At 46.7% G+C, this 14736-nt stretch overlaps 1 protein-coding gene across 4 annotated transcripts in view; it reads right to left on the reverse strand.

Annotated features, from left to right (window-relative positions):
* LOC140390088 (solute carrier organic anion transporter family member 2A1-like) overlaps positions 1–14452 on the reverse strand; it is a 626095-nt gene extending 611643 nt beyond the window's left edge. For 2 of the 4 annotated variants that reach the window (XM_072474992.1, XM_072474989.1), the window contains exon 1: positions 14153–14451. Coding sequence is in view for 3 of the 4 variants with exons in the window: in XM_072474989.1 (XP_072331090.1) it covers positions 14153–14209 (57 nt within the window). In the remaining variant the exon portion in view is untranslated. Of the gene's footprint in view, positions 1–14152 lie in introns of all 4 variants that reach the window. The other 2 variants (XM_072474991.1, XM_072474990.1) reach the window with 2 other exon arrangements.
* Positions 14453–14736: the final 284 nt, after the last annotated feature.

Genomic DNA, 14736 nt, shown 5'->3' on the forward strand with positions numbered 1-14736 from the left:
TGAGGCCAGACTGACGGAGAAAGAAATTTGGAAATCAACATTTGGTGCCGAAAACCGGGATTTCTCAGGGCGATCCTGATCCAACTGCGAAATCAGAATTAGACTGATTATGAACAGGAGGATGGGGAACAAAGGGCCCTCAATGTAGAACTGGAAAACGACCGCGCATTGATTGTTCCCCTCTTCTTATCGTCTGATTAGTCTGGTCACTCGCGGTTGGCACAGAAAGACCGCCTCGACGAAATCACAGGTCAGTCTGGGGATTAGCAATTTAATTGATGGGATTTCATATTGTTGTTTCGGCTTGGGTTAGGGTTTTGGGTTGATGTGACATCTCAAATGATGATTCAATTCCAAGTATAAGGGTTCAGAGGCTGATGGGACTTCAGTAATGAAGGTTCAGTCTATTATATGGGTTCAGGGGCTGATGGGACTTCAGTACTGAAGGTTCAGTCCAGTATAACTGTTTTTAAATCTGAAGATGGTTCAACTCTATGTGTGAGTGTTTTAAATATATAGTTGATTAAGCTAAAATTGGACTGTATTGGCGAAAAACGCAGTTCCGAGGACTAGTTGAGATTGTGGGGAATGCTGCATATTGGTTGAAGCAGAAGTCTCTCAAAGGGTTAACAGCAGCAGGCAAAGTTAAAGACAGACAGTGCTTCTCACTCAGGCCTTGAGATAACAGCACCAGTCGCTAGTGTAATCGGATACCTTTCCTTTGAGTCAGTGAACACCAGCAAAGTTACGTTTTGAATTAATTAAAGGAAACCAGTGGGTTTCTCCACCTCTTTGATAAAAGTTATTATTTTCGAAAGCAATTGATTGAAATTGCCAGAATCTTAAGTTTTACTTACTTGAAATAAGGTTTATCTCATTTTATCTGGAGATTAATAGAAACTTAAAGAAGATCATGGACACCATTTTAAAAAGTGTCAATCTGGAGATGATAGTTGATTTTGCTAATACTTATGTGTATGTAAAAAAAAAACTTGGTAAAAGAAAAATTGTTAAGATAAAGAAATAATTAAGTTGTAAATGTTATACAAGTTTGTGTTAAGCAAATTGTAAATTTAGTTCTGAGTTGAGATCAGAGCTAAGCTTGCAAGTTGCAGTAATTCAATTTGAATTTTCAAACATTTTTAAGTTTAAAAAAAAAAGCGCAAGTAGAGGAAAGGCGCGGGTCAAACAAGAGAGGAGCTACGTAGTTCAATGGCTGGCCTTGAATTGACAGAAAAAGAAAAATTCAATAATTTGGAAAAGTAAGCAGATCACCTAAGTCTCTCCAAACTAAGCAGAAACCACAAGATTCGGGAACAAAGGAAGCTGAAACAACTTCTTTTGAAGAGAAAGAACTCCCCCTATTGACAGGGAGAGACATTGAAGTCTTGGAACAACCAGGGGAAATAGCTAGAGTGCCCCCTGGTGACATTCGGAGACAGTTACCGATTAGGAAGATGCGAAACCCCGACCCAGTGACTGCGGGAGCGAACCCCACGATAGACGTTTACTTCCCATGGACACCCAGTGAGATGATGGCTATTATGTCTACAATCCCAGATAGAAAAAATCTCCTGCTGCCTTCATGGATTCCTTGAGAACTACCATCTCAATTTATCAAGCTGATTCAAGGGACCTCTGGGCCCTAGTCCAGCAGATTTTAACCCCAGCAGAGTACCGCAATTATCTTAACCACCTGAATTATGCTAGTCATGCCGCACTCCAGCAGGCCTATGCGTTAGACGACGATAGAAGGACACAGATCTTGAATGCGTTGAATAGCACATTTCAAAGGCCCATAAATCTTTCTGTTATCTTAGACCTAAAACCTAAGAAGACTGAAGAGCCAGAGGAATTTCTGGAGCGTTTTAATGAAATCTACCGGGGACAGTCAGGCGATTTGCTGTATCAAAATGGTCAGAATTCCCCTCAATACTGTGCTATGTTAATGCATTGCCTACCACCTTCTGTGGTTACTGCTGTGAAATGTAATAACATGAATTGGACAGAGAACGACCCTTCCCAGATGGCAAGGGCAGTCAGATTTTACTGGAAGGAGGGTGTAGGCCAAGAAGGAGGCTCAGTTACAAAGGTTAAGACTGAGTATGTAATGAAAAAGGATGATCTGCGACCCCAACAAGCGGCAGAAATGGTAGTTTACCAGCAGGAGCCCCAATATAGTGACTTTGGGTGGGTGGATCAGCGAAGAGGAGGATACCAAACCCACCCAAAGGGACCCTCACCCCCTTTTTATGGCCCACCGAACGAATCAATAGCTCTACAACCGCAGCCCCCTCTGAGGGGCCATTGGTCTACTGGAAGAAGAGGACGGGGCAGCCATGTCTTCTGTGCAATCAGCACTTAAATTACCATTATCCGACCACACGCAGCAATTGTCAGGGTTCCAAGGACAGGTGTGTGAGTATCCTATTTCTGAACCTGTGACAGTCACTTACGAGAATAAGTCTGCAGATCATCAGTTTGTAGTGACTACTGGATTGGACTGTAGCTTGTTGGCCCGAGATTTACTGTGTATCTTCCAGCTACAGCTAGAATGCGGAGATGAGGGGGTAACGGTTAAATCATGGAGGATGAGACAACAGTGCTATATTTCTATCACCCTCCAGTGGTGGACGTTAGATGTTGAACAGTCACTGCATCACGTTACCCTGGCCTATTTCAGAACTGGACGAAACAGGGAGTTGGAGGACAAATACCGGCCATTACTAGAGACCGAATGGCCAGTCAAGGTTACAGCCACAGTCACGGGAAAAGAAGGTACAGCCGATTTTGTTACAATATCACCACATTTATGGCCACAGTCAGCTTCGGTAAGCCCTCATATTACACGTCAGGTCCATGACCAGTACCATGCCAGGGATATGGGGCGAATGGTCAGGAGGGCAGTGGATCATTTGGATCCAACAGACTACACACTTCAAGTCATGCCGGACGGCACTACCATAAAATATTTTGAGGTCCCTGAAACGATTAACACTCGACTGCAGCATCACAGGGGACATGATGTGTTGGAATATGTCAATCCACAGGTCTGGGCGGAATACCCATCACAAGTGGGAAAGACAAATGTTACACCTATTAAGGTGATGATTAAGGATCATGTAAAGCTACCTTCCATTCGACAATACCCCCTGAAATCTCAAGCTGCTCCATCAATAGATAAATTAATTCAAGAGCTGTTGAAACAGGGTATTTTGGTCCCTTGCCAATCAGAATGTAACACCCCCATACTTGCTGTGCCTAAACCAGCCAAACCAGACCAGTACCGATTAGTACAGGATTTATGTTCAATCAATGCCATCGCATAGCCATTACATGCTCTCACTCTCCAACAGGATATTACGGTGTATAGCTCCCACTCGGTCATCGCACTACTGAGGCAACTGCAGACTCAGCATCTTACCGCAGCTCGTCAGAATAGGTATGAGATATACCTTTTGAACAATCCACGTCTGACATTTAAACACTGCACCACTATCAATCCAGCTTGTTTTCTTAGTGGTCTCCCTGTCCATGAAGACGCACCTGGCCACGACTGTTTAGCCTTGATTCAGGAAACTACCACAATAAAGGGCGATTTGAGTGACATTTCGTCAGAACAACCTGACATGATTATGTGTGGTCAAATATCCCACCGGGGTTTAGTTAATGACCTACTGCAGGCCCTCCTTATGCCCGCGCAGATTTCCGTTATTAAATGCGCTGCCTACACGAATGGTACAACCCCAGTTGACGTTGGTAATGAACGAGCAGATTGTGCAGCGCGAACAGCCGCGCAAATTCAGCAAGTGATGGTGCCTAAGATGTTAAGTCAGACTAAACGATCTACTATAAATATGTCTGCTTCTGACAAGTCAATGCCAACCATCCAAGACGTCATAAGGTTACAGGACGCTCCTGAGAGTGATAAACAAATGTGGAAACGGTTAGGTTGTATATATGATTCTGTTTCCTCTTTATGGACCACGCCTGCACATCAGACTTGTATGTCTGATGTGCTGGCTTTATGGGTCATTGAATGTGTACACTTTGCAACTCATTGTGGGGCTCGAGGGACTAGTGATTTGTTGCTGGACACTTGGTGGCACCCTAAAATTCAGGGGTTGGCCCAAAGTATCAGTAATCGATGTTTGATTTGTCAGCAATATAACACCGGAAAAGGTATCCCTTGTGGGAAGGGGCAAACCACGTTGCCCAGTGGTCCCTTTGAGACGCTCCAAATGGATTACATTGAGTTGGAAAGGTGTCAATGTTATAAATATGTTTTGGTCATTGTGGATGTGTTCAGCAGATGGGTTGAGGCGTATCCGACTATCGATAATAAAGCTGCTACTGTGGTTAAAGTCTTGATGAGGGAAATCATTCCCCGGTACGGTATACCAGCTCAGTTAAGTTCTGATAATGGGCCTCATTTTATTGGACAAATTAACAAGGAGTTTTGCTCCCAGTTGGGCATACGCCAGCAGTTACACTATGCTTACAGACCGCAGGCGGCCGGGTTGGTTGAGAGACACAATCAGACCCTCAAAACTAAATTGGCTAAATTAAGAGCAGACACGGGACTGACATGGCTTAAGTTGCTCCCCGTTGCCCTCTTCCAGCTGCGGGTTACACCTGCGGGACCGGCCCGGCTCTCTCCCGCCGAGATTCTTTATGGCAGGCCTCTTGGAACTCCCTGGAGCCTGCAGGTTCCCAGACTGGTTCAGTTTCATCAGATGACTGAAGAAATGACCACCTATGTTCTAGCCCTCACGCAAGTGCTCAAGGAACTCCATGGCCAGGTCCGCGCGGCTCACCAGCCATTGCCCCCAGTACCTAGCTCACTTTCAGTCCAGCCCGGTAGTTATGTCATGGTCAAAAATTGGACTAGGAAGAGGTCGGAGCCGCGATGGGACGGGCCCTTCCAAGTTCTCCTTACCACCCCCACAGCAGTTAAAGTGGAGGGGCGAAGTGCTTGGGTCCACCTACATCACTGTAAATTGAGTCCATCTCCACTACTGTAAAAGGTCGGATACTAACCTGCCTCCCTTCTCCAGTGCTATTTTACAGGTGTGGAGCATGATGGAGTGGCTACGCATCGTCTGTCTGATATTTGGCCTCACTTCGCTTGGCGTGTTATTGGCGATGGACATGGAAAAGGGGAATATTATGTATCCGTGTAGCCCCAACCAATCTACAAGGTTACATCACCTCTGCAAAGGTGATGTTCTTCGCTGCCCCCATATACGAGGACATGGTATCGACTCATGGAAGGTCATCAAAGTTAAGGAGAATGCAGGAGTCATGAAGCAGTTGCACCGGTCCCGGCGATGGGAAGGGAACATTATATGGACATTGCCTTGTTTTCGGAATACATGTAAATTCGATTTTGGATGTGTTAAGAGTGGTACAATAAAGGTAAAATCAGGCTGTCAGAAGAGTGTAGGAAGAGGCTATGAGAAAGAGAAAGGGACTAGAGAGAGGACGGGGCGTATGAGAAGGGAAGTACAGCTAGAACGTAGGTTACCGGGAGATACACTTAAGTTAATTAAAGGCCAAACTGAGGAAAACCCGGGTAGTATGAATCTCTTCTACCAGATTTACCACCGCTTGTATGGCCAGGGACGGGCTGTCTGCTACCCAAACCCCGCAGCGGTGTCTAGGTTATTTTCTGTTTCACCGCTTTGGGGCACTCCCCAAACGGTGGTTCATTGTCAGCATTCAGAGCCACTGCCCGAGCAAGTCACTCTTCCTTACGATCCGGGTTCAGCACCACCGGCTATTTGCCTTCCCCTTCCTCGGGATAATTCCCATTCACAGTACGATAGGCTGCGACGGTGGAGGGCGTACATACCTAGCCACTTCACTCCCAATAGGGATTCCCGGTCGTACGAGAATTGCTTCAGCAGTGAAGGATATGGCTGTTTGCTGGTAGAGGTGGACACAAATATAACATGTCTGTTTCCCACCTGTACGGACAGGAGGTGCCATATCACCCAGGCGTCTGGCCAATGCGTTTGTTACAACACCACTTGCGTTCCATTGAACGCCGGCCTCCAGCTCCTCTGTGGCTGGGCGAATGTCTCTCATATCACTGTTGGGAATAGGGCTTTCCGCATTGCTGGGCGGCCCGAATGGGCATTTCAAAGTTGGATAAACTGGGCTACTGGGGGGTCCTTACGCAACCGATATGCTGATTGTGATGCTAGTCTCCACACGGAGCAAGGATACTACTTTTTATTTAATGGCACAGCGACCAACGTTTTGTCACCCCCATTTCCCCGCCGAATTGCTATAGGGACTCTAGTCCCTACCACAGTCCCCTGCCCTTCGGCGTGGAACCTGCATAATCAGTTAGCACGCCGGGCAGTCTCGGCTGAATTTTGCGAGAACTGGAAAAAACCTCAGGTTCTCGCACCCAACCGGGGCCACTCAGCCGGGTGGGGCATTCTGAGCGTATTGACACTGGGAGGTGTGGGGGGGTTCCTTGGCTGTCAGTGATCGGAATTATTTTATTTGCGGCCTTACCATCTTGGGAAATGAAACCTTGGGAGCCCTCGGGGCAATAACCAAGGAGTTGTCTCAGCTACGGTTGTTTGCAATGCAGAACCGGTATGCTCTTGACTATCTTCTGGCCCGTGAGGGTGGGGTATGCGCCATAGTGCAGGGCAAGTGTATCATGGGAGTTCAGGACTTGACCGCTAACATCACTAAATTTATGGATCGCATACGGGATCACTTGGACGGGATGCAGGATCCTGGCTCTTGGGGTAACTGGGGATTTGGAGGATGGAAGGACTGGTTGATAAATATGGCCATGTATCTAGTGGTAGCTATCGGCTGCATCTTTGTGGGCCTGGCCATCCTTAAATGTGTGATGGGTAGAATGCGGGGTGCACTGGATCAGATCACCGCCCCAATCACCGCAAAAAAAAATTTAACTGTTAAAATCCATGAGGGTGAGGCAGATGAAGACAGGAATTGGAAATGCAGCGACGGATCTTTTTAGATGAGGAACCGTAGCTATGGATTGGATAGTTCGGTTATCATGGAATGATAAAAGGAGGGAATGACGAATGTGATATAAAATAGTTACTTTAGAGATATTAGTTAATGTAATGTAGAAATAAGCCACTTTGATTCTGGCAGGTAGAGACAAAGGGATTTGAGACCGCATGGAAAAAGCAGGAAGAGGTGTGTCTATGAGAGTGATGCTGCATTGATAGGGGCCGGAGAAAGGGATTGGAAGTGAGCCAATCAGAATAGATCAAACAAGTCAGGAGGGACATAGGATGACCTATGGGTGTCGAGTATGTGAAACTTGATGCCATTTGAATGTATGAGTACATTTTTGTATCACAGAGTACTCTTTGTCTGGGACCTTCACTTAGTTCCCGGGACTGCAGATAGCAACATGTTGTCTGTATCACTGTGGACTAGGTAGCTTGCAAGCTGAATAAAATAACTTCTTTTTACTTGCAAATCCATCTCGACTTTTATTGAGGCCAGACTGACGGAGAAAGAAATTTGGAAAGCAACACTCGCACTGTGTCTTGCTCTAGGGCTCAGAAGGGAAGGGGAAAGAATAGAAAAGCAATCATGATAGGAGACTCAATGGTTAGGGGAATAGATAGGAGATTCTGTGGACGCGAGCGAGACTCCCAGAAGGTATTTTGCCTCCCGGGATCCAGGGCCAGGGATGTCTCGGATCGTGTCTTCAGGATCCTTAAGGGGGAGGGGGAGCAGCCAGAAGTCGTGGTCCACATTGATACCAACGACATAGGTAGGAATAGGGGTAATAAACGAGTTTAGAGAGTTAGGCTGGAAGTTAAAAGCAAGGACAGACAGAGTTGTCATCTCTGGTTTGTTGCCGGTGCCACGTGATAGCGAGGCTAGGAATAGGGAGAAAGTGCAGCTGAACACGTGGCTGCAGGAATGGTGTAGAAGGGAGGGCTTCAGGTATTTGGATAATTGGAGCGCATTCTGGGAAAGGTGGGACCTGTACAAGCAGGACTGGTTGCATCCGAACCAGAGGGGCACAAATATCCTGGGAGGGAGGTTTTCTAGTACTCTTCGGGAGGGTTTAAACTAATTTGGCAGGGGAATTGTAGTCCAGCAACTAAGGTAGCCGATGTTCAGGACATCAAAGCGTGTAGTGAGGCAGTGGGGAAGGTAACACTGATGAAGGAGAGTACTTGCAGGCACGGAGATGGGTTGAAGTGTGTATACTTCAAAGCAAGAAGCATCAGGAATAAGGTGGGTGAACTTAAGGCATGGATCGTTACTTGGTACTACGATGTGGTGGCCATCACGGAAACTTGGATAGAAGAGGGGCAGAAATGGTTGTTGGAGGCTCCTGGGTTATAGATGTTTCAATAAGATTGGAGGGTGGTAAAAGAGGTGGAGGGGTTGCATTGTTAATTAGAGATAGTATAACAGCTGCAGAAAGGCAGTTCAAGGAGGATCTGTCTACTGAGGTCGTATGGGTTGAAGTCAGAAATAGGAAAGGAGCAGTCACCTTGTTGGGAGTTTTCTATAGTCCCCCCAATTGCAGCAGAGATATGGAGGAACAGATTGGGAAACAGATTTTGGAAAGGTGCAGAAGTCACAGGGTAGTAGTAATGGGTGACTTCAACTTCCCAAATGTTGAGTGGAAACACTTTAGATCAAATAGTTGGGATAGGGTGGTGTTTGTGCAATGTGTCCAGGAAGCTTTGCTAACACAGTATGTAGATTGTCCGACCAGAGGGGAGGCAATATTGGATTTGGTACTTGGTAATGAACCAGGGCAAGTGATAGATTTGTTAGTGGGGGAGCATATTGGAGACAGTGAACACAATTCTGTGATTTTCACTTTAGTAATGGAGAGGGATAGGTGCGTGCAACAGGGCAAGGTTTACAATTGGGGAAAGGGTAAATACGATGCTGTCAGACAAGAACTGAAGTGCATAAGTTGGGAACATAGGCTGGCAGGGAAGGACACGATTGAAATGTGGAACTTGTTCAAGGAACAGATACTACGTGTCCTTGAGATTCAGAAGGGCCCAGAGGGGCAATTTCTTCACTCAGAGGGTAGTGAGTGTCTGGAATGGGCTGCCAGAGGTAGTAGTAGAGGCAGGTACAATTGTGTCTTTTAAAAAACATTTAGATAGTTACATGGGTAAGATGGGTATAGAGGGTTATGGGCCAAGTGCGGGCAACTGGGACTAGCTTAATGGTAAAAACTGGGCGGCATGGACTGGTTGGGCCGAAGGGCCTGTTTCCATGCTGTAAACTTCTATGATTCTATATGTATGTCCCTGTCAGGCAGGGAAGAGATGGTTGAGTGAGAGAACCATGGTTGACAAGAGAGGTTGAATGTCTTGTTAAGAGGAAGAAGGATATTTATGTAAGGCTGAGGAAACAAGGTAGCCAGGAGGGAACTGAAGAAAGGGATTAGGAGAGCTAAGAGAGGGCATGAAAAATATTTGGCGGGTAGGATTAAGGAAAACCCCAAGGCCTTTTACACATATGTGAGAAATATGAGAATGACTAGAGCGAGGGTAGGTCCGATCAAGGACAGTAGCGGGAAATTGTGTATGGAGTCTGAAGAGATAGGAGGGGTCTTGAACGAGTACTTTTCTGCAGTATTTACGAATGAGAGGGGCCATATTGTTGGAGAGGACCGTGTGAAACAGACTGGTAAGCTCCAGGAGATACTTGTTAGGAAGGAAGATGTGTTGGTCATTTTGAAAAACTTGAGGATAGACAAGTCCCCCGGGCCAGACGGGATATATCCAAGGATTCTATGGGAAGCAAGAGATGAAATTGCAGAGCCGTTGGCAATGATCTTTTCGTCCTCGCTGTCAACAGGGGTGGTACCAGGGGATTGGAGAGTGGCGAATGTCGTGCCCCTCTTCAAAAAAGGGAATCGGAATAACCCTGGGAATTACAGGCCAGTTAGTCTTACTTCGGTGGTAGGCAAAGTAATGGAAAGGGTACTGAGGGATAGGATTTCTGAGCATCTGGAAAGACACTGCTTGATTAGGGATAGTCAGCACGGATTTGTGAGGGGTAGGTCTTGCCTCACAAGTCTTATTGAACTCTTTGAGGAGGTGATCAAGCACATGGGTGAAGGTAAAGCAGTGGATGTAGTGTACATGAATTTTAGTAAGGCATTTGCTAAGGTTCCCCATGGTAGGCTTCTGTAGAAAGTAAGGAGGCATGGGATCGTGGGAAATTTGGCTAGTTGGCTAACGAACTGGCTAACCGATAGAAGTCAGAGCGTGGTGGTGGATGGGAAATATTCAGCCTGGAGCCCAGTTGCCAGTGGCGTACCGCAGGGATCAGTTCTGGGTCCTCATTAATGACTTAGATAAGGGAGCTAATCATAGAATTATTATCATAACATTTTCAGTGCAAAAGGAGGCCATTTGGCCCATTGAGTCTGCACCAGCCCTTACAAAGAGCAACCCACTCAAGCCCAAACCCAATCCCCGCAATCCAGCAAACCCCACTTAACGTTTTTGGACACCTTTTTGGACACGAAGGGCAATTTAGCATGGCCAATCCACCTAACCCGCACATCTTTGGACTGTGGGAGGAAATCGGAGCACCCAGAGGAAACCCACGCACACACGGGGAGAACATGCAGACTCCACACAGTCAGTGACCCAGCCGGGAATCGAACTTGGGACCCTGGAGCTGTGAAGCAATTGTGCTAACCACTATGCTACCATGCTGCCCTAGTTAAAGGGTGGGTCAGTAAATTTGCAGAAGATACGAAGATTGGTGGAGTTGTGGATCGTGAGGAGGGTGTTGTCGGCTACAAAGAGACATTGATAGGATGCAGAGCTGGGCTGAGAAGTGGCAGATGGAGTTTAACCCTGAAAAGTGTGAGGTTGTCCATTTTGGAAGGACAAATATGAATGCGGAATTCAGGGTTAACGGTCGGGTTCTTGGCAATGTGGAGGAGCAGAGAGATCTTGGGGTCTATGTTCATAGATCTTTGAAAGTTGTCACTCAAGTGGACAGAGCTGTGCAGAAGGCCTATGGTGGGCTAGCAGAGGGATTGAATTTAAGAGCCGTGAGGTGGCGATGCAGCTGTACAAAACCTTGGTGAGGCAAAATTTGGAGTTCTGTGCGCAGTTCTGGTCGCCTCATTTTAGAAAGGGTGTGGAAGCTTTGGAAATGGTGCAAAGGAGATTTACCAGGATGCTGCCTGGAATGGATAGTAAGTCTTACGAGGAAAGGATGAGGGTGCTAGACTTTTTCTCATTAGAACAGAGAAGGATGAGGGGTGACTTGATAGAGGTTTATAAGATGATCAAGAGAATAGATAGAGTAGGCAGTCAGAGACTTTTTCTCCGGGTGGAACAAACCATTACAAAGGGACATAAGTTTAAGGTGAATGGTGGAAGATATAGGGGGGATGTCAGAGGTAGGTTCTTTACCCAGAGAGTAGTGGGGGCGTGGAATGCACTGCCTGTGGAAGTAGTTGAGTCAGAAACATGAGAGACCTTCAAGCGGCTATTGGATAGGTACATGGATTACGGTAGAATGCTGGGGTGTAGATTAATTTGTTCTTAATCTAGGACAAAAGTTTGGCACAACATCGTGGGCCAAAGGCCTGTTCTGTGCTGTATTTTTCTATGTTCTATGTCGCGATCGCGGGTCCTAGAACTTGGCTGGTTGATATGCTGCAATTGGTCGCAGAGGCCGGTCCAAAAGAGGCAGATCTCTCGGTTTGCAGTTCTTCATATTTCCCTGGGGTTTCATGCGCTATGTGGCGGTCCTAGCTCCAGATCCAATGGATCGATACGATTTTGATCACCCTCATTGATCCTGGCCAATTAGGGGGCGGATACCTCAATGGCTGGGCAAGTGGTAAGGGTAAGTGGCGCCGGTTAGTCTGCTACTGTTGCCGTTCCTTGACTCAAAGTTTTATTGTCCATGGGAAATGGTGATTGACCTTTAATAGGTGCAAGTTTCTGTCAGGTCTAGCTTCTTTGCACAATACACAGAGGCTGTGCACTTGTTTGTGCCCCAAATTGACCACAATTCCCATGGTCCCTTGCAGGTGGCCATTTTAGATTGCTACACCAGCAAAACTAAAGAGCTGGTTATTGACTCCAGGAAGCAAAGTACTGTCACATCCCTGTCAGCATTAACGGGGCCGAGGTGGAGATGGTTAGCAGTATCAAATTCCTAGGGGTGCACATCTCCAAAAATCTGTCCTGGTCCACCCACGTTGACGCTACCACCAAGAAAGCACAACAGCGCTTATACATCCTCAGAAAATTTGGCATGTCCAGATTAACTCTTACCAACTTTTACAGATGCACCATAGAAAGCATCCTATCTGGCTGCATCACAGCCTGGTATGGCAACTGCTCGGCCCAAGACCGCAAGGAACTTCAGAGAGTAGTGAACACAGCCCAGTCCATCACACGTACCTGCCTCCCATCCATTGACTCCATCTACATTTCCCGCTGCCTGGGGTAAGCGGGCAATATAATCAAAGACCCCTCCCACCCTGCTTACTCACTCTTCCAACTTCTTTCATCGGGCAAGAGATACAAAAGTCGAAGAACACTCACGAACAGACTCAAAAACTTCTTCTTCCCCGCTGGTACCCGACTCCTAAAAGAACCCGCTTATGGACTGACCTCATTCACACTACACCCCTTTATGCTTGACCCGTGTTGCTCTTTTATTTGTATTTTCTTTTATTTTATTTTCATGTACTTAATGATCTGTTGAGCTGCTCGCAGAAAAATATTTTTCACTGTACCTTGGTACATGTGACAGTAAACAAATCCAATCCAAGATGGGTTTTTACAACAATGGACAATAGTTACATGGTCATCATTAGACTTTTAATTCCAGATTTTTATTGAAATAAAATGTCACCATCTGCAGTGGTGGGATTTGAACTTGGGTTACTCTGGGTCTCTGATTTACTAGTCCAGTGACAATACCACTAATCCACTGCCTCCCAACCAGCACCAGCAGGGCAGCATGGTAGCACAGTGTTTAGCACTGTTGCTTCAAAGCACCAGGGTTCCATGTTCGATTCCCGCTTGGGTCATTGTCTGTGGGGAGTCTGCACGTTCTCCCCGTGTCTGCGTGGGTTTCCTCCAGGTGCTCCTGTTTCCTCCCACATGTCCCGAAAGACGTGCTTGTTTTGTGAATTGGACATTCTGAATTCTCCGTCAGTGAAAATGAAATGAAATGAAAATCGCTTATTGTCACGAGTAGGCTTCAATGAAGTTACTGTGAAAAGCCCCTAGTCGCCACATTCCGGCACCTGTTCAGGGAGGCTGGTACGGGAATTAAACCATGCTGCTGGCCTGCTTTGGTCTGCTTTAAAAGCCAGCGATTTAGCCCAGTGAGCTAAACTCAGTGCACCCAAACAGGTGCAAGAGTGTGGTGACTAGGGGATTTTCACAGTAACTTCACTGCAGTGTTGATGTAAGCCTATTTGTGACACTAATAAAGATTATAATTATTATAAAGCAGCTGAGATTAAATGTCCCATTGGGAATAACAAGCCAGGGAGAAATTAAGTGTAAATGTAAGGGGGGGGGGGGCGTCAGACATTAGGGGTCAGGTCCGGGCTGGTGGGCAGGGTCACACGCGTATATCGAGGGGGGCGGTCCATGTGGGTGTGGGGGTCCCCTGGGAGCTGGGGGGGGGGGGGGGGGGCTGCTGGCCTCAGCCACGGTGATCTAACTAGTTACTCTGGAGTTAGAGTGATTTTATTTCTTCTAACTCTTTCAGAGTAACTTTGAGTGTGACATTGGCACAACGATCTGAAGTTACTGATGTGGATGCTTCCCAGTACAGCACAATTGTTCAGAGGAAGTTAGCGATTCTGACAATTCCCCCTAAACCCTGATGGACTCCCCACGCCCCAGATGCAGACGCTATGGAATGAGGAAGTTCAGGAGCTGCGGGCTGGCTTTCAGTGCAGGCGGCACTTTCAATTGCAGTAACTGAATTTGAGCCGAGGGTTATTTACACGTGAAATTCTGCCAGGGTTGCGTCAATTTGGTTGATTTGGGGTGACTTGCTCTAAAAAGGACAACGTGCAGCGGAAACGCTCAGTCACTTTGTAGACATGCTGTGACAGGTGTGAACAGGCTGGGGAAGAAAGCGCTCAGTCCCTCACCTTGATATTATTGAAAGTCCAGATCCGACATTTCAGCCGCGGTTTGACTTGGTCCATCCTCTGCAGCTTCGCCTCTATCTCAACACAAAGACCGAGAGCAAAACTTGCCCCAAGTGGCTCCAAGAGTGCGTGTGAGCGGGAGAACTGGTCCCGGAGCTGCAGCCTCTGACTGACTGGCTGCAGCTCAGCCCTTTATAGTCGCTCATCCAATTGTGTACGTCATGTTCAACAACACTCAGCGTCTGTCCAAGTTTTCCTCAGAATTAGACAGCAAAATACATAATGGAGCACAGATTCATTCACAGTTGGTTCAAGATAAATCTTGTTTAACTCCTGATTTGATTTTTGGTGGGATAACAGAGATAGAGGGTTGGTGAGGTGAATGGATTTGCTGTGCTTGTTAATGGGGTACAACAAAAGGTTTCTTATCAAAGTTAAAGCCAACCGAATACGTGGGACGGTGTCAGCAGGGATACAAAATTGGTTGAGTGACAGGAAGCAGAGAGCGTGATTCAAAAGCAAAATACTGGGAATGTTGGGAATCTGAAATAAAGGCTGGAATTCTACAGCCGTTCGCTGGCAGC

Source organism: Scyliorhinus torazame, chromosome 14, assembly GCF_047496885.1.
Source record: "Scyliorhinus torazame isolate Kashiwa2021f chromosome 14, sScyTor2.1, whole genome shotgun sequence".
Classification (NCBI taxonomy): Eukaryota; Metazoa; Chordata; class Chondrichthyes; order Carcharhiniformes; family Scyliorhinidae; genus Scyliorhinus; species Scyliorhinus torazame.